Source organism: Acomys minous (genome assembly GCF_964271855.1).
Source record: "Acomys minous genome assembly, chromosome: 13".
NCBI lineage: Eukaryota > Metazoa > Chordata > Mammalia > Rodentia > Muridae > Acomys > Acomys minous.
In genome coordinates this window covers 67,116,968-67,143,880 of record NC_140495.1, presented here as the reverse complement: position 1 = coordinate 67,143,880, position 26,913 = coordinate 67,116,968, and the positions used below count along the sequence as shown (strand labels likewise).

The window sequence follows — 26,913 nt, the reverse complement described above, 5'->3', positions numbered from 1 at the left end:
TTTTCGGTAATACTGTGATCTTTATGAGAGTGGACTAGCTTTCTTTGCATGCTTGAAACCTCCTTGCCTTCCTAGAATAAGATAGCGTCATCTGATAAATGCACCACAAACACTATACACAAAGCACTAAAGAAAACCCTCTGTAGATTTCATAGCCTTTATCTTTGTTTATTATAAGCAGCCAAAAATGTAGAAATAAACATATTAATATTAAGATTTTAATAAAAGACTGGAGAAATGACTCAGTAGGTAAACTCCCTTACTACACACATATGTACCAGAGTTCAATTTGATCCCCATCACACAAAAGAAAAAGCTGTTGCCACGTTCTTTTAGTCTTTGCACTGGGGATATGGGCAGGATTTGTTGGCTAGGTGGTATAGACTAATCTCAGTGAAAAAAACTCATCTCAAAAAAATAAGATGCTCTTTTTGAATGAGAGAATTTTGATGACTGCTCCCTGTGGAGGAATGTCTTGGGTGGATGTAACAACCATCAATAAGGCACTATTTAGCCAATCAGCTGGGCAGATGGACAGGAAATGGAAGGTGGGACTTCCTGGAGAGGAGGTGGAAAAGTCTCCTAGGATCAGAGTGGCAAGCACTTGGGATATATGTGTGTTATGAGATTTATTTTATTTTAACTTACAAGTAGATTAGTATCCGTTTAGATTCTGCCCAGTGTAGTGCTTGCAGTTTTAAAGTACTGTTCAGTCTCTCTGGCTCAGTTACTGGCTTCTTAGGCTGAACCGATACAATTTATTGTAACAGCTCCCATCCCATAGGAAATAATAGGATTATTTAATTTGTTTACCTGATATTGATTCAACCTGGGTAAGTGGAATCTATCCAGAAAATTTTCCATTTCTCTCATCTTCAAATTTTGTGGCTTATAGGCTTTTGAAGTAAGACCTAATGATTCTTTGTATTTTTTCAGGGTCTGCTGTTATGGCTCCCATTTCATTTCTGATTTTGTTGATTTGGGTAGAATCTCTCTGTCTTTTAGTTAGTTGAGATAAGAGTTTGTCTATCTGGTTGATTTTTTCAAAGAACTAGTTCTCGGTTTTGTTGATAATTTGGGTATGTTGTTACTTCAGTTTAATTGAATTTTAGGATGTCCCTAATTTTTTTTTTATTTCTTCTCTGACCTAGTTATCATTGAGTAGAGAGTTCTTCAGTTCCTAAATTTGTGAAGGCTTTTTGTTATTTCTGTTTCTGTGAGGTCCAGCTTTAGTCCATGGTGATCTGATAGGATACAAGGTATTATTTCAATCTCTTGTTTTTTGTTTTTTGTTTTTTTTTTTTTTTGAGGCTTGCTTTGTGCTTGAGGCTACTATATGGTTAATTTGGGGGAAGATTTCATGAAATGCTGAGAAGAAGGCATAATCTTTTTTGTTTGGGTGAAAAGTTCTGTTGACATCTGTTAGATCCATTTGGTTCATATTTGTTAGTGCCATTAATTCTCAGTTTAGCTTCTGCTTTGTTGACCTATCCTTTGGTGAGAAGGGGGTGTTGAAGTGAAGAATGTGGAGATGGAAGGACCCTGAGGGTTCAGGAGCCCCACAAGGAGACCATCACGGCTAGTGGATCTGGACCTGGGGTGGAGGGCTGTTGTTGCACAAACTGTTGCACCCACCAAGGACAATGCATGCAGTAAACCTAGACCCCCTATTCACATCTAGCCAATGGACAACTCACTCTCCATGGTTGTGGTGAGAATAGGGATTGCCTCTGACATGGACTCTGGTGCCCGTGATTTGATCACGTCCTCTTGGTGAGGATTTGATCATTTGCCCTTGCCCCTTTGGGGGGGGGCACACAGAGGAAGGGGACATGCAGGCTATCCAGATGAGACATGGTAAGGTACATCTTATGGTGGGAGAGGAGGTCCCCTTATGCCTTAGGTCTAGGCGAGGGGAATAAGGTGGAAGAGGGAGGGAGGGTGATAATAAGAAGATACAATCCAGGGAATAATAACCAGCAAGTAATCTGAATACATTATAATAAACTAAATTTTTTTTAAAAGGTTTAACTGTAGCTGCAGAACTAAAGAAAATAAAATGATGTGCTTAATCACTGAGGAAGACATTGTCCATTGACCATTGACCTTTGGCCTCCACACACCTGTAAACATAAGTGCACACATTGTGAACACAAATATATACATACATGAACACACATATTCATACCACATACACACATACACACACACTTCAATAAATATTTATTTTTGTATTAGAGAATAAAATAAAAGTGACAATGTACTTTCATTTTCTTTGCCAATACCGAGCGTTTCAGTAATCTTTCTATTCCTTTGTGATTCTACAGAGTCCTGCAGGTAAATTTCACTGTTTGTATTCAGTCTAATAATTTAACATTGATACTGTTTCTTGGGGATGTTCGGTAAGTTATTACATATAATAGAAGTATACCCATGATCATGATTTGTAATCTACAGGCTACAGCTCTCTTCTGAACATGCTGTATTCATAAAGTACTTGCGTTGCTGTTCCTTGGTGCACTGAAGTCACTCATTCCCCTTGTACTGACTGCCTCATTGAGCACATCTTCATTTAAAGCATCAGTACGCAGTGCAGACGAAGACCTAATCCTTAACAGCACACAGTTTTAAGAACTTTGTGGACTTGGGTAAGTTATACACCATATTTCAGTCCATTTATAATTAAAGGTAGTACATATGCAACAATTCAGCAGCATTGCTGTAAAATAGAACACACAGAAAGTCTACTAATGCTGATGTGATCTAAAAGCAAAGGTCAGTCGTTTCTACAGTTTTAGTAAGATTTATGATCAATGCATTCTGTACAAGACAATGTTATGTGTTGAATTCATTCTCATAAGCTATTGAAGTAACATCTGATAGTTACCTCCATTTCCTTCCCTTTTTCTCTCTTTTCCCCTTAATCTTTCTTGTCACAATAGACAGTTTTACTGCTACTTGTACATCATATATTTCTACATGATTTTATGTAAATATGTTATATCAAGAAATCACAATTAAAATATGTGCCATTTATCTTTATGAGATTGTCTTAACTTACTTAATATTATCTTCAGTCATTTCCAATTCTCATGGTCTTATAACATGACTATGCTCATATTTATGGCTAGAAAGGATTTGATTACATAGTTTTCTATCTATATGTGCATAGATAAAAGAAGCATCACATTTAACCAATCCACTGTTGTTTGTTTCGGGGCTTTGGCTTGTTTGTTTATTTTCAAGGCAAGATTTTTTTTTGTGTGTGTAGCCTTGGCTGTCCAGGACTTTATAGACCAGGCTGATCTGGAAATTATAGTGATCTTCCTGCCTCTGGCTCCTTGAGTGCTAGGATTAAAGGCATGTACCGCTACTGCCCAGCTTCTCTGTTGCTTGTTAGATACCCAAGTTGGTTCCATAATACAGCTACTGTGAATAATGCTGCAATGAACACTGGTTGGTAAATGTCTCTGCGATGTATTGACTTTAGAGCTCTTTGGGTAAATACCCAGGAGTGATGTAGTTGGTTCATGTGGGTATCTTATTGGTACATTTTTTGAGAACCTTCCATATTGCTATCCAGAGAGGCTGGACTAGTTTGCATTCCCACTATCAGTATATAGATAGATAGATCCAACTATAGATTAGTGGTGTCTGGACACCTTTTATTTCATCCGAATCTGTTTGAAGCTGCAGCCAAAGCAAGTAGATAGCCGGAGAGCATCACACGCCAGCAGGTAGTAGACTTACACATCTTCATCTGCAGCTTACCTTGGGGAATCATGACGCACTGTGCGGAGGATAAGATAAACATTTTTCCTTTACACATGCGAAGCCGTCTACAGAAAAAAAACTGTGGACTTAGGGGAGGAGAGCTGTTTTTAGCTGTCCACATTGCTTTCTGCAGTTCTCCTATTTACCATACTTCCCTCTTTCTTCAAGTACTCAGTGTCCTCATGAGAGATCTGGTATTCTGAAAAAAACCCATCCTCAGCACTGTCTCTTTTTTGTGCCTTTTGTCCTTTCTCATTCCCCATTGGGACAACTCTCTCTGATCTGCTTATGTTGTCCATTGTGTGTGCTATTCTTCTGTACTTTTCTTTAGGACAATGTTGGTTTTATTATATATTCCAAACTGTTTGTGAGTACGTTTTTTTTTTTCAGTGACCATTACTACAAAACACAGCCAAGTAAAATAAAACAAAAATTAAAAAAAGGAAAAGCAAAAAGATGATAATTTGCTTCATGATTTATGACTAGACACACAAAATGAGTTGCTATCAAAGTAAGGGTGGATTTATGTCAAACAAATATAATCTGTATTAAATCACGCACTATTCACTTTTAAATATGTGGCATGTAAAATAGTTTTTGTTTAAGAGGTGATACAGGGTTCAGTTGTTTTTGTGGTGGATATTCCAGAGAATCTTCCTTAATTTCATTTTAACCTTTGTCGTAAGTCAGGTGATATGTTTAAATTTATTTTTGTATCTTATAATATTCCATTGATCAGTTTTTCTAAACTTATGAGAACAATGCTTCCCTGTGCCAGCCTGATAATAAGTTTTAAAATGTAGTAGTGCAAGTTTTCAAGCTTTGGTATTCTTCAATATTTTGTCAAGTTTAGATAAATCTCCACAAGAAAAATACTTTCATGATTTATCTATTCAGATAACCAGAAATTATCATAGAGACACAGGAGCACAGCATTAGATATAGTTAGGTGAAAATAAAAATAGACATATAATTTTAAAACTTTTGCCAAATAAGATATACAACTGAAAATGGGACATTTGTACCATATACCCACCTTCAAAGGCTTAGAGATTATTGAGTAAGAGGGTAATATAACTAATAACCAAGGGCATTGTCTATACGATATTTTTTGGACAAAGTAGGGATATTTTAGATATGAACTTACAGTGATTGAGACAGAATGTACAAGATGTAGGTATCAGTAACAAGTTTAAGACAGACAAAAATCCCAACATGGAGAAGAGAAGTGGGCATGAAGTCCACCAATAGTTGAGGAACTACTGGCATATGATGTTTTTTGGAAAGGAGTGAGTCAATTTTCTTTAAAGATATGATCCAGGGTAGTTTGATCAAACTTTAATGGAAGATCCCATATTGAAGAGTAGGTGGCCAACACAAATCGTACTTTATGGAATTAAAATACAAACAACCCCCCCCCAAAGACAGGACAGAGTGTTGGGTTTTTAGAGAAGGAAAGGAGTGGGTATTGAAGGATTTAGAGAAGAAGGTAAATATAGTCCAATACATTGTATGGAATTCTCAAAGAACTAATAAAATGAGAAAAAAAGGGAGTTTAAAAATAAGCCACAAACTAACAAAAAAACAGTGATATATTTTGAAAACTTATAAAGAACATATAGATAACTACAGAAACCAATAAAAGTATATACTCAAGTAATTATGACAACAGACAAACTATTCAGTGAAGACTACACAAAAAAAATGGCATCTAGCGTCTGGTAAAACATTAAAATATACTCAGTGTTGGGACAAATATGTTAAAATTGTAATGAAATAATGGTACAAATAAGAACAAATAGTGGGTGAGGACAAGAAGCATGTATTGTTTTTTTTTTAAGGCATGAATTCACTAAAAAATTAACTACTTTGAAAAATCATTTATAAAAATCTACTAAAGGAATCAAAAGTATACAGCCCAGCCTAGTATATAGCCCAACCTAGGTTATACAGTACACTCCTTCCCCAAAAGGTGTATAAACATTTTATATCAAAAGATTTATGGATACAATGTTCATTTTAACTTTTACTAAAATCCCAATGAAAAAGATCAAAGTATCTGTAAATGATAAAATTGATACATTATGTGTTAGATATGTGGTATACTGCTACATAGCTATATTGACAATGAAAATGTCTTCATCTACACAATGAATGATTCAGGTGGGCTTAATAGTAAAGAAACGAGCACTGAAACATACATATGCCAACTGTAGAAAGGCTAAGTATTGGTCAAAACAATACATACCCACGAAGTTCAGAATGCTGTTTTATTTAGGGGGCGTAGGCACAATGGGGCATGTACTACTCGGGTGTTGAATAACCTACTCTGGTATTGAAAAGACTCAGTGTGTGTACTGAGTATTATAGATGTGACACAGGTGTACACACACATACAAAGTGATCAACCTGAACCCCTGTGGTTTGACTGCCTTTCTGTAGTCTGCTCAATAAAGCAGTTAGCATATTTGCCAAGGCAAAGAAGATTAAGCAGGAAAAATAGGCTTTTGGCATAGTTCGTTCTTACCGGTTATTCAGTCACGGCAAAGAAGAGTCTGTTCTTCAATAGGTTACGGTCTAACAATCCGTAGATGAGGAAATGTTCCCAAATGTTGGCCACAGGGCACTGACTGATCGTGCCCTCAGACTTTTCCCACATTCTTTCTCTTTCTTCTCACTAAATATTAACTTTTAATTGCCCATGGTCCGTTTGTCAAAGCTTAACATTATGATGGTGTGTTTATATAGTCAGTTTTTCAAGTTTGGGGTGTTATCTATTTTTTTAAAAAAAGAATATAAGTGAAAGTTTGTTGCACATTTTATATAAAACAAGTGTGTTCAAAAGGAAATACTATTTTTTTCTCCTTTGTGTCTGTTTTACCTGAGTTTGGACAACTAGCTAGCATCTCAGACAAAAGGTCAACTTTGTTTTCAGATTTTCCTGGTGTGGTCAGTGAAGAGTCATACAAGATACCCTGGATGCTTAGCACTGGACAATCCCTGGGGAGGACCACGCCCCAGTGATTTAGGGAGCAAACCTCACACTGGAGGCACATGGCTTCTAAACTGAGACCATTTCTCCTCCAAGCCTAACTTGGCTTCTGATTCATGCTCTCCACCCCTCGTGTTTATGCTAGCATTTTTTATTATGTCACTCAATGTTTCCTGCTACTTTTCACTCCTTCACTCCATCCTTTAACTCTTGATTTTGAGTTGTGAATACCATCACAGCCTGAGAGAGCCACTGTCTATAATCTCATCTATTTAGACTAATAGGAAACCTCTTATGGCTACATGCTTCTATTTTCATGCTAAATCCTTCATGCCTTCATGATGCTTGTGTATTAAATAGTATCTTCCTATTTTATCTTTGTCACTCTAAGTGCTATTTGGACTTTAAAGAACATAAGGCATTCCCCTACTTTCTTTGTACGTTCCATGCTCCAAGGAACATTATCATGAGTGGACACATCCTACCTGTCCACAGCCCCAAAGCCAAGGCAGGCTCTGGGATTTGAGATTGCTTTGTTAGAAGATTTCCTCCGAGACTTGAGAAGGAATAAAAAACAAAAAGGAAGTTAAGTTATTAGAGCTGAGATAGGATAGCTGTTGGATTTCATTCAGAAATTTAGACCCAACAAGACAGGAGAGACGTTTACTTTAAGCTGGACAAATGCAAATAGCCAAACCACTATGAATGTAACATTTATAGAACTCGTGATTCTCATGATTGTCACATGGTTCTCCCTGCTGTATGTAGTTTGTTTTATACATGTGTAATAAAATAAATGTATTTTGTAAAAAAAAAAAAAAAAGATTTCCTCCATTCAATCACCCTAATCTTTGTTAAACCGAAGTTCTTGGAATGAGACAAATGTGCTAAAATAATCATAATTCTGTGAGAAATCAGTTGTCCCATGATCACTTTTCTGAAGTCAGAATCAGAGATTTTGTATTTATGTCTATTTTTCACAGATAATAAGTGACAGGCCTATACTATTTTTGTTTGATTCCTTATGCATATTACATAAAACAAAGATTTTTTCATCTATTTATTACAGATATCTCTGTATCTAAAATGTTTACATGAATATGTACACATACATATGTTCCAATTAATGTTTATGTGATAATATATGTTTTACAATATCATAGCTTATAATTAATTAAAGATGATTTATAGAGTATGATATGCTTTCCCACTCAGGATATGAGACAGCTTAGCAGATTGTCGCATTCTGTGCTAGGATCTGCCCATCTGGGTTAGATGTCAGTTAAAGATTTCGGTTGTTTCTTTTGATTTAGGCTGCTCCTCTTATTCCAATGGACGTTTGCAGTTTTCTGTAGATTCTCGGTTGGAGTAAAGGCGTGGTGATATTTTCAGCTATTCAGCTAGTATTCTGGACACCAGGTTCTATCACCAGTCTGTGGCTGTGGCTGGGTAATGGCTGCAGCAGTTACTATGCAGACTTCACTACATTCTGATAATAGACAAGCAGGGAACTGAAACAGACAGTGGTTAAGTACCGGCTGACTTAAGGAGCAAAGGACACATGTATACAGTATCAGGTTAGTTGTTGTGATGAGTGGAAGAGGAAAGAAGAATAGTTAAGCAGTCCCAGTGAAAATAGTGATTAGTGTCAGGTTGCTAGATGGGATGCAAAGTAAATGAGCGTACACCATACATAGGGGTAGGAACAATGGAAAGAGAAAAATAGGGCGGATATGTGGGAAGCTGACTTAATGACAAACTAAAAAGAGGAGAGAAAGATGTATTAAATATCAAAAACCAAGTCTGTCTCTAGGCTTTGGGGACAAAACAGTAAGAAGAATGGGCACGGGAAAAGGGAAGCAACACAAAACAAACAAACAAACAAACAAAGAACAAGACAAGAAAGAAGAGAAATGAATGACGGAAGAAAGGAAGGAAGGAGAGGAAGGGAGAAATAGAAATGAGAACCAGAGCCAGAGCAAGAAGGAGAGTAAAGGAGTGAGACAGTAAAGAGGTGAGTACAAGGCAGTGTTGGCCCCCTTCACTGACCTCCTGTACTGAATAGATAAGAAGCAGCTCTTTGCAGCAGAGCTGGGTAGAACTATAAGATAAGAAAATGACTGGCTTGAATGTTGATTTACTTCTTCTTGACAGATCTGTTGCACTGTGTCCCCATCCTGGTCTGGGCTGTCCCCTGAGCTGGCTTTTAATGGCCAAATTCTTCTCTTGTGGACTCCCAGTTCCCCCTTATGTGTGATAATCATTGGACATGGTTGTTTGTGAGGATGTGTGAAACACTGAAAAAATTGAGGATGAAGAGCAAAGAGCTGATGAAAAAAGGCAGAACAAAGTTAGATGGTTTGTTTTCTAAAGCATCCGGCATGTTAAGTGTGGTTTTTCATACATAAGACACCTGAGAGCAGTGACAGGACCACCACGTGGATATAGAAAGAAGTGTAAATGCTCTGTTGACTATTTAATTCTTCAAAACCTGACTAATTTGCTTTTCAAGATGAAAGATTTCCATGAAAGACAACTAGTGCTTTCTCATAGTAAGCTTAATAGGTTATTAGAAAGAAGTGTCATCCCATTTTAAAAGCTTATATTCTTTTTTTTTTAATATTATGTATTTATATATATGCAGTACTCTGCCAGCATATGCACTCCCAGGCCAGAAGAGGGCATCAGATCACATTATAGGTGTTTGTGAGCCACCATGTGGTTGCTGGGAATTAAAACTCAGGACTTCTGGAAGAGCAGTCAGTGCTCTTAACCTCTGAGCCATCTCTCCAGCCAAAAGTTTATATTCATTAATATGTTAGAATTAACTATTAAATAAAGAGTAAAGATCCATTAGTACCAATTAGGTTAAGACACAAACACAATTGTTCTTAACAGAGTAGTAGAAATGTATAGAATATCTTTAAACCACATGCATATATTAAGAGCACCAGGACCACCTCTCTTCTGTGTACTCTTTCAAATAAGGCATGGCTGCTGAAGCCATGGCTGCTGGAGTCTATTTTGTACTACGTTGCTGTCTCTCTACTTTTTCTTTTATAGTTATGCACCTTTTGGATTAATTTAAATCAACAAAGGAAGCATAGGATAATATCTTTTAGCTTTAGCCAGTTGGTTTACAACTTAAATGCCATCTGTTACCTTAATTCCCTGTTAACACAGGTTGCACATATTCATACTCTGTAATTGAAGAAGTTTGCATTAAGAATTCCATATCATTTGAATCCACTGTATATTATTTTCTGAGTCTCCTTAGCTAAAGTATAATATTGAACTTTATTTCCTTTTTCTTTTCTTTTTTTTTTTTTTGGTTTTTTTTTCTTTTTGTTTTTTTTAACTTTATTTTCATATCCCATTTAAAAGAAAAATAAAAAACAAGCAATATAAAAGTAGTTTAAGGTATCTTAGGAAATACTGTTCTACGTATTGAGAGTAATCTAACACTTTGTTTTTTGGTTTTTTTCCCCAGGAATGGCACTGAACTACTTCTTGTTATTGCTGTTATGCACCACTGCTTCTACTTTCTTTTTACCGGTTCTGCCTGTCAGAGTATGTACAGATTGTCATATTATAGAATTGTATTGTATTTAAGGTTGCCACACAACTCTTGGATGAAATGTTTTCCTTTTCTATTATTTTTTTAATTTATTCATTTCATATCCCTATGTATCCCCTCCCTGGTCTCCTCCCTGTCCCACTCTCCCTTCCTCTTTCCCCCTCTCACCTCCTCTAGTCCTCAGAAAGGTGGAGCCCTCCTCCCCTAACATCTGACCCCAGCCTATCAAGTCTCATCTGGACTACCTGCATCCTTTCCCTCTGTGGCCTGGCAAAGCTGCCTTGCCAGAGAGAAGTGATTAACAAACGGGCAACAGAGTCCATGCCAGAGACAGTACCTGTTCCCATATCAGGGGACCCACATGGAGCCTGAGCTGCCTATATGCGCTGCTTTGAAAAGGCTGTATTTATTACCCATCTAATTCACTTAATAATGCAGCTAAACAAGTCCCATTCTTTTTTTTTTTTTTTAAAGATTTATTTATACAATGCTCTGCCTACATGTACCCCTGCAGGCCAGAAGAGGGCATCACATCACATTACAGATGGTTGTGGGTCACCATGTGGTTGCTGGGAATTGAACTCAGGACCTCTGGAAGAGCAGTCGGTGCTCTTCACCTCTGAGCCATCTCTCCAGCTTCACAAGTTCCATTCTTAATACAGCAGAAGCAAGAATGGAACCAAAGAATATATGGACTAAATGAGCTGTCACGTTTCGATGACCAGAAGTTATGGAGTTTAGTTCACTTTCACTTCTTGGGCCCAAGTATATGTCCTTTTTCTAAACAATAAGAAAAGTAAACAAATAAAGGAAGAAAAGCCAGTAAAGGAAGTGAAAAAGGGAAGGAGGGATGGAGGGAGAGCAATAATGAGAGCATACACAAGAACTTCGGTACAATTTAACCACGTGTTTCCATGACGAGACAGAAGAAAGTAGACTAACATGCACTGCTATTGTTACTTTTCCTCCCAGATGACCATGTCTTCAATTGAGCTACATCGTTTGTGATTTTAGGAATGTTATACAGCAAAATTAAATATGAAATTGAAAGGAACAATTACAAATATGTGTGAGGTAATCAGCAACGGAGTAAATATATGATGCCTGCATCTGATTGCTCATAAAAATAAAATCTCTGGGCAAGGGATAGAGCTCAGTGTTAGAACACTTGCCTTGTGTGTGTTATGTCCAGAGTTCAATCACCAGGACCACAGAAAGATGACAACAATGATCATGAGGATGTTGTTAGCTATAGTGGTGACTTCAGTAATCACAGAACAAAAACAACATCCTCAGTGGTATAATAGGTGGACTGACCTAACAGTTTGTGATCAGTGAATGATAATTCCTCTTTAGCAACCAAAATAGGACAAGGAGCAACAACAACCCAGCATGCACCTAAAGTTAATCTATCTGATTGTATAATAAATTGAAGTCAATAGTTTTGTTGTAGTGTGTGTGTGTGTGTGTGTGTGTGTGTGTGTGTGTGTGTGTGTGTGTTTAATCAACTAATCAGCCATGGGGAGATGTTGAAAGTGGTAAGAATTCACATAATGTTACTGTTGAAAAGTTACTGTCATCAGCTACTGGAGTGGTGGATTGGTATTGGTATGGTATCCCTCCTACCTGATGTCCATGATGCAATGATCCTCTAGGAAGCTAAATATTGAGCCTTATAGAAGGCTTCTTCCTCCTTCCCTCTCACTTTGTGGAATGACATCTCCCCACCAAAATCAGAGCTAACACCGAGTATAGTCTGCATTACAAAGGAACAAAGAAAGGTGGGTAGTCAGAAGTCCATGTCTGCCTTCATGATCTGGTAGTCTAGGTTACTACAGCCCAAGTCTCAAGTATAAATAAAAGAAAATATCTGAACTTACAGAGTCCAGAGCAAAATTCACAAGGACCTTAGATCTTTTGAGGCAAATATATTGATCTTAGATTATTGCATTAGTTAGAGAATTCTGGGTGTACAGTATGAATTTGCTTTAGGAGACTAGATTTTCCTAAAATTAAATGAAACAGAATGTGAGAAAATACATTGCTTTATTATTTTATTATGGAGTTTCTAAATGTTAGGAGATGAACAGAGAGGAAAATGTGGCATGTTTCACTAAAATAAAATGTTAGGGGAGGAGAGAGTCTGTCAAAGGAATTTGTGGACTCTTGTGAGTCTCCAGACTTTTCTTTGATATAGATAGGAGTTGATTGTAATGAGAGAAAGAAAACAGCCTGTGAGCATGTTCCAGAGGAAGGGGGTAGTGTCTGCAGAGGTCTGGATTTCATGCGAATGCCTTCTCTTGACCCAAGTGACATCTGCTTGGTCAAAGAACCTTTCGGATTCTGCCCATTCTTGAATTTATTTCAATAGTCATGTGGTAGCCAAGTAAGAAACTCAAATTACACAGCATTGTTTTTGATAATGGATAAAAGATGTATATATGTTATAAACAACACACCTAAAAAGATACTCTTCATGACAACTAATGCTAACAGACTATTTTAGAAAGCATTTTTCTTTTTAATGAGTTACAAAATAAAATCCATACCTTTTTAAAAAGGAGTCGCACATTCTACACTGGAATGTGAGTTTGGATTTGCCTTATGCTTTTCAATGCATGTACTCATAGACACTGGGGATTTTACATATAAGCAAAAAAATTATATAGAACTGGAAGTGTGTATAACAGTCACACTCTCAAAATACACTCTTAATTTTGGTTTTTACACACACACACACACACACACACACACACACACACACACACCCTTTGGGAAGAACTCAAGTGCACACAGTTCATTTGATTTTTAGAGTAGAGGTACTGTTTTCAATAGCTATATCGAGAAAGAACTAAGACACTCAGTTAGTGAACAAAAGATGTCAAGCCATGGCCACTGTGATTCCTATTGTTCAATAACAAGAACTTCTATTGTTCTATTCTAAGTGTGAATTATAAATTTGAAAATCTCTAAGAACAGCATAATTGTGTACTTTGTTCAACCCTAGGATTTAGAGATCCTTAAAACTTGCATATTAATAATTCCCCAATACTGAATATTATTGTTTGTTCCCTGTAAGTTCCAGTTTCACTTTGCCTATAGATCAATATATAATACAGTTCATGTGTCAAGTGCCTCTTTAAAGAAAGGATATTAACCAATAATTTTCTGGTAGCGTCACAAACTCCATAGAGCCCTCTATTATAAACTGGTCACGGAATTACAAACAGACCCACAAGAAGAAATTGTCAATGCACACAATGCCTTCAGGAGGAGAGTGTCCCCACCAGCCAAGAACATGCTGAAAATGGTAAGTTTAAAGAACAGCATCCGTGGTGATGTTGGGGAAACTGGTGGTATTTCATACATTGGTACTTAGTCCTTTGAGCTGTGATTATGCCAACTGTCTGGTCATCACAACAAATCTGTGATATAAGAGCAGAAGAAACTGAGTCAAGTATCTTTGGGCTCAGAATAGTCTACAGCAATGATGTCCAGATACAGTGCAGGCCCTAGAGCAGCAGTCTCAACTTGTGAGTCTCAGCCTTCATAGGGGGTCACATGTCAGATGCTCTCCCATATTAGATATTTACATTGTGATTTATAACAGTAACAAATTATAGTTATGAAGTAGCAACAGGATAATTTTGTGGTTTGTTGGTCACCACAGCATAAGAAACTGCATTAAAGGGGCACAGCATTAGGAAGATTGGGAACCCAATTGACAGTATGTGCTTGTAATGATGGAGAGGAAGCAACAAGAGAAAAGGAGAAATGTAGTTTTGGGGAATTTATCTCTGGACCACATTAAAAACTAACAGTATTATTTGATAAGCAACTTTAAAAGCATCAGTTGTCATAGGTATGCATGTTTGTATTACTGCTGAAACATGTTCTTCAGACAATCATACTGGTTCATGACTAGAGGAAGAGCATTCACACAGACTCCCAGGCTGAGGCAGGAGGATCACTGTGTGTTCAAATCTGACCTAGGCTACATGGTGAGCTCCAGAAAAATTGTTCATCTAATTTCTAAAATTAATTTATTTAATCCCCCAGTAACATTTTCTTCTTTTTAAAGAGTCTCAAACATATTATATATTTTTTTCCAAATCCTTAATGCAAGTGGGACATCTCCAGGGACCCTGATCTTAACTCTCTTATTGATAAATAATATCCAATCTTCTCTCTGTCAGATGAACAAATAACTACAGCTAGGAAATCCTCTTGATTGAGAAGTCTTACTGCAGTCAGAATGTAATTTTTGGTCTTCTCAATTTCCTCAGTTCGACACACACACGAAAAAGTAATCTTTCTTGTTTGAAAAATGTAAAAACAATAACCACGTTTTGAATGCTACTGTCAACCAGAAGAGTAAAGCCATATAATGGACGCTAGATGGCAGCAGATACACACACAGTACTTAGGCTTTCAAAGCCTAGAAGGGATTTGGCTTCCTCCTCTCTGTAGAGTGATGGCAATAATGCTACTGCTGTCCCCAAGGTGTTATTAAACCCAGTGAACTTTCTGCGTTCTGAAAACTTGGTCAGAACACAAATCCAAAAAGATTCAGAGGAAGCTGCGTTCAAAGAGTTGCAGCTGTCCTTACATCCTTAGAGAATTTACACCAAAAGCTGTGATTAAAACAAGTAAATTCTGTAATGGTGGTTGACAGTGTGTCATGCCACGTGGGGTGTGAGCAGACTGTGACGATGCTGGTTGGAGGATTGTCAGGGTGTCACGGCTGTGTTTGAGCGGTGCACAGCGAGGTGCTTCATCTCAGCGCACACAACCCTTGTCCCACCACACGAAGAGTTCAAAGCATGCTAGACGAACTGATTCAAATGCTAGGATTCTTAAAAGCTTTTAAAATTATGTTTCCCCTCTCCTCTCTCACACATAAAAAACATCGCTGTCCTCTTTTAGTTATTGCAAGAAAGAGTCCGAAGAAATTGTAACCCAGTCTCGTGACATTAATTGCTTCACCGCTTTAATCGCATTTGAGGCGGGGATTCGAGGCTCAGCTTGGAGTCACAGAGGTCATTTCTTTTTGCTAAGCACATAATTGAGAGACTCGGAATGTCACAGCTTTATTCTGAGGATGGCCACAGTGAGTCTGCTGAGCAAAGCTTGGGCATAATTTAGGCATCATCTTGACAGAAACTGGGACTCACAGAGCTAAAGTGACATGTCTGTGGTCCTTCTTGTTGCTGTGGTAAAACACTGGCCAAAGGGAGGGAAGGGTTCATTTGATCTACAGTTCAAGATCACAGATACACCATTGAGGAAAGGCAAGGCAAGGCCTGAAGCGGAGAACATGGAAGATCGCCTCTTGCTAGCTTATTCTCCATGGCTTCCCAGCCTGCTTTCTTTTTCTCTTATTTGTTCTTTCTTTCTTTTTTTTTAATCTTTTAACTTTCCTTAAATAATTTATTCAGATTACATCTCTGTTATCCCCTCACTTGTGTCTCCCTATTCCCCCCTCCCTCCCTCTTTCACTCCATTTCCCCTCCCCTAGATCTGTGGCAGAAGGGGACCTCCTCCCCCACCCTATGGTCACAGCCTATCAGGTCTCATCCAGATAGCCTGCTTCCCCTTCCTCTGAGTGCCCCCAGGCCTCCCCACCAAAGGCGAAGTGGCCAAACAGTGGGCACCAGAGTTCTTATGCCACCCCAAGTCATGATCCTTAGGAAAATGTCCCTATAGGCAGTGCTCGCAGGCTGCAACAATGGAGACATTTCCTCAGGTGTGGTTTCCTCCTTTCCAGGAGACTCTAGTTTCTGTCAAGGTGATTTAAAAAACAAACAAACAAACCTAACCGCACAGAGGTAAAACAACTGACAACGTATGGGGTTGGTTTTCTGATACTAATCTGTTTCCTGAACTTCTTTCCTTAAATTCTAAAAAATAAGCTCTGCTCTGAATGTTATAACCTAATTTTGAATTTGCAATTTCTCCGGAAACTGAGATGAATTGCACATTTGTCTCCTTTTTATTCCTACTACAACATTTAAGCAAAATTTAACTATGTGAAAGTTTAGCTTCCATAAGATAAGATGTTGCAAGTTCCATTTTTTCTTTCTTTCTTTCTTTCTTTCTTTCTTTCTTTCTTTCTTTTTTCACAAAGAGCAAGAATCTTATGTTGAGAATGCTAATTCACAGTGTTCCTGGATGTTCTTTCCTTGCCATACAGAAGTGGAGTCCAACTGCTGCAGAAAACGCTAGAATGGTGGCGAGGTATTGCGATCCATCAGCGAGTGACCCACTTGACAGGAGGATTGATAGTACGTATGTGACTTGTATTCAACAGCTCTTCCAACACTGGAATGAAAGGCCTGGGGGGAAAAATCACTTCAGGAACGTAACATCTATATAGTTTCTGACTGTTTTGTGGTTCTTCTTGCTGTATGTAGTTTATTGTATATATGTTTAGTAATATAGATGTATATGCTTTTAAAAAGTCACTTCAAAAGGAGGAGGCTTGCTTTTATTTCATGGCTTTAGAAAGTACATGCCAATAGTTTTTAGCTTGAGTGATTTGGGGCTGAACTGAGGCCAAATAATGTGATGGCAGTTACAATTGTGGAGGCTGCTCACCCTGATTGGAAAACAAACAAACAAGCAAACAAACAAATCACAGGATACAGAGGGAAACATATTAGGTGGAAAGTAGACTCTTGACATGAGTATCTTCAAAGACCCAAGTCTCTCAGGTAGGCTTCATTTCTCAATGCTTCTGCGACTCCAGTCACAGGCAGCATCCAGGGAAGAAGCCTTCAACAGGTGAGACTTTGCGCTACACTTTAGATATAGACTACTTTTCAAAGAGAGGTAAGGAAGGATGGGGAAACCAAAGGGTCCAGTGGGTCCTAGAAACCTACAAGAAGACCATTAAGGCTGGTGGATCTGCACCCAGGAGGGTCAGCTCAAACTACTCTACCAGCCAAGGACAATGCATGCAGTAAACCTAGAACCCCTATGCAGATCTAGCCAATGGACAGCTCATGTTCCACAGTTGTGATGGAGAGCAGGGATTGACTTGGACATGAACTCTGGTTCCCTCTATTTGACCACTTTCCCTTGGTGGGGAGACCTGGTGGCACTAAGAGGAAGAGTAAGCAGGCTACCAGGAAGAGACCTGATAGGCTGTGATCTTATAGTGGGGGACAAGGTCCCCTTCTGTCACAGACCTAGGGGAAGGGAATAGGAGGAAAGAGAGAGGGAGGGGTAACTGGAAGATACAAGTGAGGGGATAACAATTGAGATGTAATCTGAATAAATCACATAAATAAAAAAAATCTTTTTAAATTTCGGTGAACAAATTACATCTAATTCCATTCAGAGTATCTCAGGTGTCAATAACATCAGAATGGGGATTTCCTCAGCTTTGGGGCCCTACCACAGGTGGATCTCATTCTGCCATATAAACTAAGTACTATCCAATCTTTAGTGTCTCCTAGAGAATTATGTAACACAGTAAGTAATGCTTTCTTCCAAACTACTTTTTAAAAATACAACTGCAACCCCATGTACAGACCATTGGAACTCTCATGTCAAAATGTTGATCAGTACATTAGCACTGATGGATCTCATAACCTTGAGACAGACAGATTATTCCTCAGGACCAAAACTCACAGAAGGCAAGTATGACAAATGGACCCAACGTCTTTGAAGAACGTGTATAACCTTTGCACCTGCTTTTCGTTTGAGAGCTCAGTTATAGCTCGCAAATGCTCATCCAGACCTTTGTCATCATCCTTTGTCAGACAAGAAGCAGAGATGGAGACATCTGTGGCCATCCTTTCCAAGCTTTCTCATCTTCTGTCAATGCCAATGTCTTATCAGACTTCAGCACCACATGCTCATTTGACAAAACTAAAGATTTTCAACACATAAACAACTGAGTTTGTTTCCTGTTTTAAATAAAATGGTGCCTAGATGGTCATTAAAGCATTTGTGAGATAAAATTAAGAAAACCTCTGCATTCTATTTTTAATGAAAATTTTATAGTCATTTCCCTTCATTTCAGATACATTTTGTGGAGAAAATATGTATTTGGAAAATTACCCCACCTCCTGGTCAAAAGTAATTGAAATCTGGTACAATGAGTCCAAGTACTTCAAATATGGAGAATGGCCATCTACAGATGATGACTTTGAAACTGAACACTATACTCAGGTAATCTGGATCTTTCTAGATATACACATGACTGCATAGATGTGTGGATAACAGAGAAGTACTGAATCCCCTCTCGGGAAACTAACCTGTGAAATCCCAACGCTACGGTTGTTGGAATGTAACCAGGCCTATGATAGCATCATTCAACATGCCAGTGCCATCAGGGGAGATTCCAGGTGGTCTTACCTTGAGGAACTAAAAATGGTCACTGTAGTGTCATTGAACTAAAGACAGTGTCAACCCTGAACACATCTACATATAAGTAATGCTAAATGAAAGTTGACTATACAGTTCGTACATTTCTAGACATACATGTAATACTAGTGATTAAAGAAGGATTGAGGGGTTCATTGGAGAAGTTTAAACTCTATGGGGAGCAAAAGTGTAATAGATACAGGGCTCATGTGTGAGGTTATCAATAAACATATTTTTATGTTTTTAATGATAAAATAAAAAGCAAGTACTATAATTGCAAATGGTTAACACACCCACTGGAGCCTTTATATAAGTTTTAGAGACCTGAACTCTGGTTTTCATGTGGAAATGAGCCATTTCCCAAGCCCACTTAGCTTTTTTAATAGCATATATTAATTGTACAAAGTAAGGTTTATTATGACATTTGAATACATGCAATACATGCTCTGACCATACTCACTCCCTAGGCTTACTATTTCTTTTTTTCTTTAAATAATTTATTCACATTGCATCCTGATTATTATTTCTTTTTCCACCTCCTTTCTCATTTTCATCACCCTAACAGTTCCTCTCCTACCATGTCTCTTTTTAACCACAAATTTCTTATATGAGACAAAGCCTGATACTTGACTTAAGGAAACTGTCATGGCTCACTAATATCAAGATCCATAGCTCTGTCTATTTTGTTCTTTGTGGTTGAACAAAACTAGTTTGTATCTTTCTAACACATTCATCTATTGACAGGTAACTGTGCTGGCTTGGCTATTGTGAATGGTACTATAGCAGAGACAAGTGTGCATTTGTCTCTGTTCTTTTAATTTCTCTGGAGGATAATTATTCTGAGAGCAGTGACATGGAATCATACCAAAATGTTGGTTGAGGAGTAAAACTATCCAATGGTTAAAATGTTCAACACCTGACACTGTGTGGGAGCACTATCGATTTTCAAACCACATTAGATCTTCTTTAATTTCTTGTAATTAATGTGCTGCAGATTTCCCCTTAAATACTTAAAGTTCTTTGCTAAGGATTCTAAGTAGTGTATTATTATTGTGTCTTTTAAACAGAAAATTTTCTTAACTTAATTTTATTATTTATTCATTCTTGGTGTTAAAGAAAGGTAGAAAGCGATTAATAGGAAGACAAGAGGTGTTCCCAACAGAAAAGTGATGAGATAGGACTAAAACCTGTCAGCCATTATGGAACTTACATTTATTTTAAATGCAGAAAGCAATCAGTGAAGGACAGTGAACAAGGGATTGGCTGAATTTGATTAAAAATTTTAAACGATCATTTGCGTGCCGTATAGTCTAAGTCAATTTTGAAAACAGAACTTGAATCACTAAATATAAAGTAACAAAATGTATACTAGAAGAAAGAATATTTAAATCCTTCAAATGGAAAACATTAGAAAATGGTTCTTGTCCACAAAGCAGAAGCCTCAGAAGTCCTCATTGGTGAGTCTCATAACTTACATATAGTAAATCCTAGTTAAGATTGACATGAAGAGTTCCCAAAAATATAACATAAATTAATCGGTCATGGAGGTCTGTGAAGAATTCCTTAATAAATATCAGCAGGTAGTCTTTCCTTTCAAAATTAATACTTTTGAATATAAATGGAATGTGTTAAAAATACAAGATGCCTTAATAGTAAACAATTTAATCGTGTGATTTATGATACCATAAGATTAGAAGGCTTCAATTGAATGAGAACCTAATGGGGAAAAAAACCAATCAAACATATTATGATATCAACTCCAGCCTTATTACGCATTCATACAAAAGTCAGCTCTACCCTTTTCTTCACTCATAAAGGTTTCAGTTCTTTCAGCCTTGTGCAGCAATGGAGTCTACTGAATTCAATAATCCTTTCATTTGTCAAAGAACTCAGCGACATGCCAAGTAAATTTATAAAAATGACTTCTCTCATTTGATAAGGTGCTAGGAAATATAGAAAAACACATATACATGTAAAAAACAACAATTAATGAAAAGAGAGGGTGTGGATTTGAAAAAAATCAGAAAAAGTATATAAGACAGTTGGGAGAAAGGAAAGGAAAGAGGAAAATGCTGTAATTATATAATATAGTCAAATACTAAAGAAATAATTTTTATTATTTGATTAATTTATTCAGATTACATCTCAATTGTTTTCCTCTCACTTGTATCCACCCATTCCTCCCTCCCTCTCACTTTCACCCTATTCCCCTCCCCTAGGTCTGTGACCAAGGGGGATCTCTTCCCCTACTATATGGTCATAGGCTATCTATCAAGTCTCATCTTGGTAGCCTGCTTATCCTTTCTTGTAAATAAATAACTTTTAAAAGGAAATTAGTCTTTATTTGCTTTCATTTAAGGGGGAAAATGCTATCATTATCTGCAGAACCATGCAAATGCATTGATATGGTCATAGAATTATTTCATAACATAAATACTTTTCACATTGTTTGTGCTTTTTCTTGGATATGAGCTGAATGAAAAAGAGAAGCATTACACCCACTACTTTTACTGTAATCAATACATAATGTGAAAATAGCAAAATAAATATTCTAAAGTATTTTCATTATAATTTTTCTAAGTGCATGTCCTATAACATTTTGAGTTCAACAAAATTTCATGTGTAAGGAAGAATGAGATGTGAAACTTGCAGAAATTGAGTTGCATCATGCAATGTTTGGGCAGTGGGTTGAGCCACAGATTTGGAGAAGGCACAACCCTCTTCACTATAGATAATTAAATGCTGCATGCTGTGTACAGAAATTCACACTCACAAAAGCTTCCCTCTGTGAAGAGAAAGTAATGCTTTACAAAATCAGCGAGAGCAAACCGCTCTGATTAACAACAACAACAACAACAAAAACAAACAAACAAAAAACAGTGCTAGTTGAGGGAAATCCTAATCAGGCTCCTGTAGAGCTCAGAGAAGACAGTAGGCTCCATTGCTTTTACCCTCATTTCCTCCTCCAACTTCTTAGACATTTTCATATTTAACTCTCACTGTACACATTGATGCACAGGGCAGCATTATTATATCCATCTTAGAGATGAAAGACTGAAGCCTAACCAAGAAACTACTAAAAGCAACAACAACAACAACAACAACACACACACACACACACACACACACACACACACACACACACACACACACCAAACAAAAACATTACGCAGAAATGCAATTTGATATGGACTAACTTGAATTGAAAGCTACTTAAGCATTATACCCTATGCTTGACCAGTAAGAAAATGCCCTTCTTGGCTTTGATTCTTATACAAACAAATTTTATCATATTCACTTGTTCATCACATAGGTTTGATATAAAGACACTAAGCAGAATGGATGACATTGCTCCTGGTGTTTAGTGGGCATTAACATAAAAGGTTTCTTGTTCCGATAAAGTGACCTAAAAACATGAGATTTTCATATGGCTTCCTTCTGAGTAAGAGCCATGCTGAATTCAAACTAAAGACATCATTGCTTTTTTAAAAGATTAATTTGTGTGTGTCTGTGTGTGTCTGTGTGTGTCTTTGTGTCTGTGTGTGTATGGACAAGTGTGCTCACAGAGGTAATAAGAAGGCCTTGGATATGCTGGGTCTGGATTTGGACATGGTTGTAGGCAGTTCAAGTGGGTGCTGGAACCAAAATCATGTTCTCTAAAAAAAAAAAGCAGCAGGTTCTCATAGCCACTGAGCTGTTGCTCTACCTCCTACATGTTTACATTGAATCTTGATAATGATGCTGATGTGGTCATTTAGGGAGCATGCAAATTTGTAATAATGTCATCTCTTATCTTTACAGATGGTCTGGGCGTCTTCCTACCTTATTGGCTGTGATGTTGCATTATGTCGCAAACAAAAGGCAGCTATATATCTCTATGTGTGTCACTACTGTCATGAGTATGTAATAGCAGTTTATTATTCTTTCTAAATATATGAATGTTCTAAATATTTTTGTCTAATGTTTCCGGTATTATAAATTACTGTTCTGCAGTTAGATTGTTATTTAAATGTCACATATGCACCCTGAAACCTTTATTTTTCATCTTGTTCTTACTACATAAGTAATTAAAAGATATAAATAAGCATTCAAACAGTTGATTGGTGGCCTTGCGATGGGTCATTCAATGGAAAGGTGTTATCAAACAGGGAAGCGAATTTGAACTGGCTTAGGCAATGAAAGGCTATTTAGACAAGTGCTGTACCTCTGCTCATCTTTCTGGTCCCAGTGTGTTGACTCGTGCGTTTCCTTTAGAATGAAATTGATATGGCACTGGAGAGAAGTCTTACTTACAAAGTACAAGAATTATTACCAGCACCCAAACACTGGAGTCTCAAGACTGCTCATAACTCTAGGTTCAGGGCATTCTATGCCCCCTTCAGTCCTTCACTAACACCTGTACACATGTGTCCGTACATACATATGCATACATATTACATGCATACAAACACTATATACATACATGCAATACAAACACAAAACTAAAATGCCATTTTAAAATATAAATTAATGTATTCTAAATGATACCATCGCAGGTAGTAGTCACAGATTCTTGAAGCTATAACGAATTGGCTCAGAGAACAGCAGAGGTGCATCCTTGTCCTATCATGTACAATTGTGCAGAAGGTTCTAGTAAGGTAAATATGACTGTCTATTGGAGTGACTGTAGGGAAGGACAGTTGGAAACAGAGGTTTTTCAAGTCTGGCCAAAGACCTTGGATATTTGGCTTTAATTTCTACTTTGAAGTGACTGATAAAATTTGATGACAGTTCCTTATGTTTCTTTTTCGGTATGCATTTTCTGGATCAACACTATGGTATCTTAGGAGAGTGTGTATACATGCAGAACAGTAAGATACCGAGTTTGTCATTGAATATGAGAAGTCTTAAAAGATAAACCATATTTACATGTTAAATGAGGTTTACTGTCCTGGGGAATATTCATAGATTATAAAGTATTTCTACAACACTTGCTTAAGTGACTGCCTGTCTTCATTGCATCTCATGTAACTTTAAAAGTGGCACTAATTAAGAACTGCATATTATCTAAATAACATTTAGACAAGGAGAGGCAAGAATTCTTTGCACTGTGTGAAATTTTAAACATTTTATGTCTATGAATTTTCTTCTATACTCTTTCCCATACCCAGTGCTTTCTTTAGTTTTATCCGTGCTTCTGTGTTTTTGTGACTTACAGAGTGTATCTGCAAAACACAATAACTGGTGTCATGCTTTTCATCATTCATATAGTGTGAGTTAAAAGAGATCCAAATGCAAATGAATTGTGTATCTTTTCTTTAACTATATTAAGAACCACAGGTTTTCCACAATACTTTCCGAAGTTCTTGTGAAGATTATAATAAATAAATAAATATAAATTGCACTCTATAACCCCACTATCTGGACTTAATTGTACAGGATGTGACTGCTAGAGATAGGGACATAATGACTACAAGTATTACCTAGACAGAATTGGTAATGGTTGAGTGCAAAGACAATGCTGCACATGTTAGCTCTGTTTGCTCAAAACATACTTAAAACAATTTACCTTTTGAATTAGCTGTTGCCAACATAAGTTAATACATATTTTAAAGTGGTATTTTTTTTTCATTATACCTCTACTTCTTTTCTTTTCCCAAGGGGAAATAATCAGTACTCACTAAATGTGCCTTATAAGGAAGGCTCACCGTGCAGAGACTGTCCAAATGACTGCGAAGATGGACTGTGCAGTGAGTTGATTTTGTTCTGTAATTTGTGTTGCTTGAAGGTAGGATACTGATTTGAGGACCACATGCCATTTAAGCAAAGCATTAACCCACGTTCTGTAGTTCTACAAATTTCATCTCAATGTTATCATGAGATATAGCTACATTTTTTTTTCTGCTCACCTTCCCCTCAGTCCCAGAGTAAAGCACAAACTCTTTGACTTTACTGTTGGAAGGAGGATTAGAATATCTATGTATGAATACTCAAGTTCCCATCCAAAAGTTTAAAAGTCTGAATTGGAGTCAGTCAAGGTAAACTATTAAATAAGTGTGACTGCTGTTCTTGACGGTTCCTGGGATACCTTACTGCTGATCACCAATTATGCATATTTCTTTCAGTTTACCAGTCCCTCTAAAATGCTTGCTATTTTAAAAGTGTTATAACCTTAGTGTTAGCTTATCATATTATCTATCCTAGAGGATTTTGCATATGTGGATGAAAAGAATGGGTGCTATATAAGTGTTGGTTGGATTATTCTATGTATAAAGTCTGTTTGATCTACTTCATGAATTAACTTTCTGTTTCTTAAGTTTCTTTATGCACAATTTGTCTTTTGATGAAAGCAGAGTTCTAAACTCCTTAAATATTATTATTTGGAAGCTGGCTGATGTTTGGTTTACATATTTATAAGCTTTTATGCATATGTACTTGAATTTTATTATTTCACTCACTGAATATTTCTAATTATGTACTGACCTTCTTTGATTGTGTTGATTTCAGCCTAATGTCCATTTCATCTGCGTTAGTCTCGCTTTCTTCTAATTATTGACATTACATGTCTTAATCCATCTATACACTGTCTGTCTATGTGTGTCCTCAGAGATTTTCTTGTAAGCAACATATATTTGTATTATTTCCTGTCTAATGATTTACTATGTCTTTTAAGTGGAAAAATGAAATAGATTCTTATATTCAAAGTCATCAATAATGGATATAGCATTTCTTTCTCATTCCATTGGTTATTGATAAATAAATTGTACAATTTCTATGTACTTCTGTAATTTCTATATATTTCCATAATTCCATAATCTTATAGCAACCATTGCTAACACTGCTTTTTAGTTATTAAGTAGCTCCCTTTCTTCTTCTTTTACAGTCTGCTTGTAGTTAGATTACTTAGTATAGTAATACATTTTGATTGCTTGCTTATTATTCTTTGTCTATTGTTTTTATTGTAATAGGTTGTCAAGTAAAGAAATCAGGACCAGATGTGAAATACCCCCTTTAGATTTTATTATACAATTTAAAAGTGTTAAAAATAATATAATGATAAAATAATATAAACAAAAAAGAAAATAATTCAATAAGAAAGCCTATAATTGCAGTACTTTTCTCTTACATTAGTAACTTTTTACAAGTCTCACTTTACATCTTTCTATGTGTCTTAATACAATGTATTAACTAACTTATTAATTTTAATTATTATAGTTTTAGTATTTATATTAAGGGGGAGGGAAGTTTATTTGTCACATTTTTTAATTTGGAAGGATCCTAAATTTATGTGAAAAATTACTCTTACCATTGACTTATATACTTTGATTGCAGTTCTTTCATTAGCTTGAAATTCTTTCCCTCTTATACAATAAAAGCCACAACTGATATCTCTCAGCTGAATGATTTCTTCTGAGGATAGTTCCCTGCTGGATCAGCCGCTGGAATGGACACGTCTTTGGAGAGACTTGGTTGGAGGTCCTCTGCCGCTTCCTCTTAAGATCACCTATGTCCTTCAACAACCAAATGCAAATATTTTTTTAAATGACTGAAACTTTAGTGCTTTATTATTGTTGTTATGGCATTATTGTTATCAAAATGACAGAGGTGTGGAAAAGATTATTCCTCCCCAGTCTGTTGAAGTGTAGTATTACCAGTTAAAAAGTTGAGATTGAGTAAAAGGGATTTAGGTCAAGACAAGAATTTTGTCCTTTACTTCAAAGGGATCGGATTCAGTGCATCGATTGAGTCAGCTCACCACAATCACTGAATCCTCTATTATGTAGAACATTAATCTTTGCCTCTTCGGAAGATAATATCTCTGCTCCATGGTTATGACTACTTTAAGCACAACGTCATGTACTATTCTTTTTTTTTTTTCCAGCTAACCCATGCCTTCATTATGATGAATTAAACAACTGCAACAAACTAGTGACACGGTTCAGATGTTCAAATCCAACAGTTCAGGAATTCTGCAAGGCTTCCTGTCTGTGTAAAACTGAAATAAAATAACCTTCTATGGTTTGTTACTGTGCTATGAAGATAAAAAATGTTTTGAGGACCATTTATTTCACCTTAATGTACTGTAAGATTGCCTATTCAATTTTAACTTTTAATTTGCTCAAGAACCTAATTTTTCATTTTCCTTTATAGATACTTATAAATTGTCATCAAAATGATATTCTTCTTTCTCTTATTTATCCTGTAGTAACACAGTTTT

At 36.7% G+C, this 26,913-nt stretch overlaps 1 protein-coding gene across 1 annotated transcript; it reads left to right on the top strand.

Annotated features, from left to right (window-relative positions):
- Positions 1–730: 730 nt before the first annotated feature.
- Positions 731–26,705, top strand: CRISP1 (cysteine rich secretory protein 1; the record flags this gene model as incomplete). The annotated part of the gene is made up of 8 exons (XM_084753388.1): positions 731–833; positions 10,257–10,336; positions 13,519–13,653; positions 16,537–16,627; positions 18,373–18,521; positions 22,518–22,615; positions 24,357–24,445; positions 26,578–26,705. The coding sequence occupies exons 2-8, from the start codon at positions 10,259–10,261 to the stop codon at positions 26,703–26,705; spliced, it is 768 nt and encodes a 255-aa protein (XP_084609514.1). The 5' UTR covers positions 731–833; positions 10,257–10,258.
- Between the last annotated feature and the right edge of the window lie 208 nt (positions 26,706–26,913).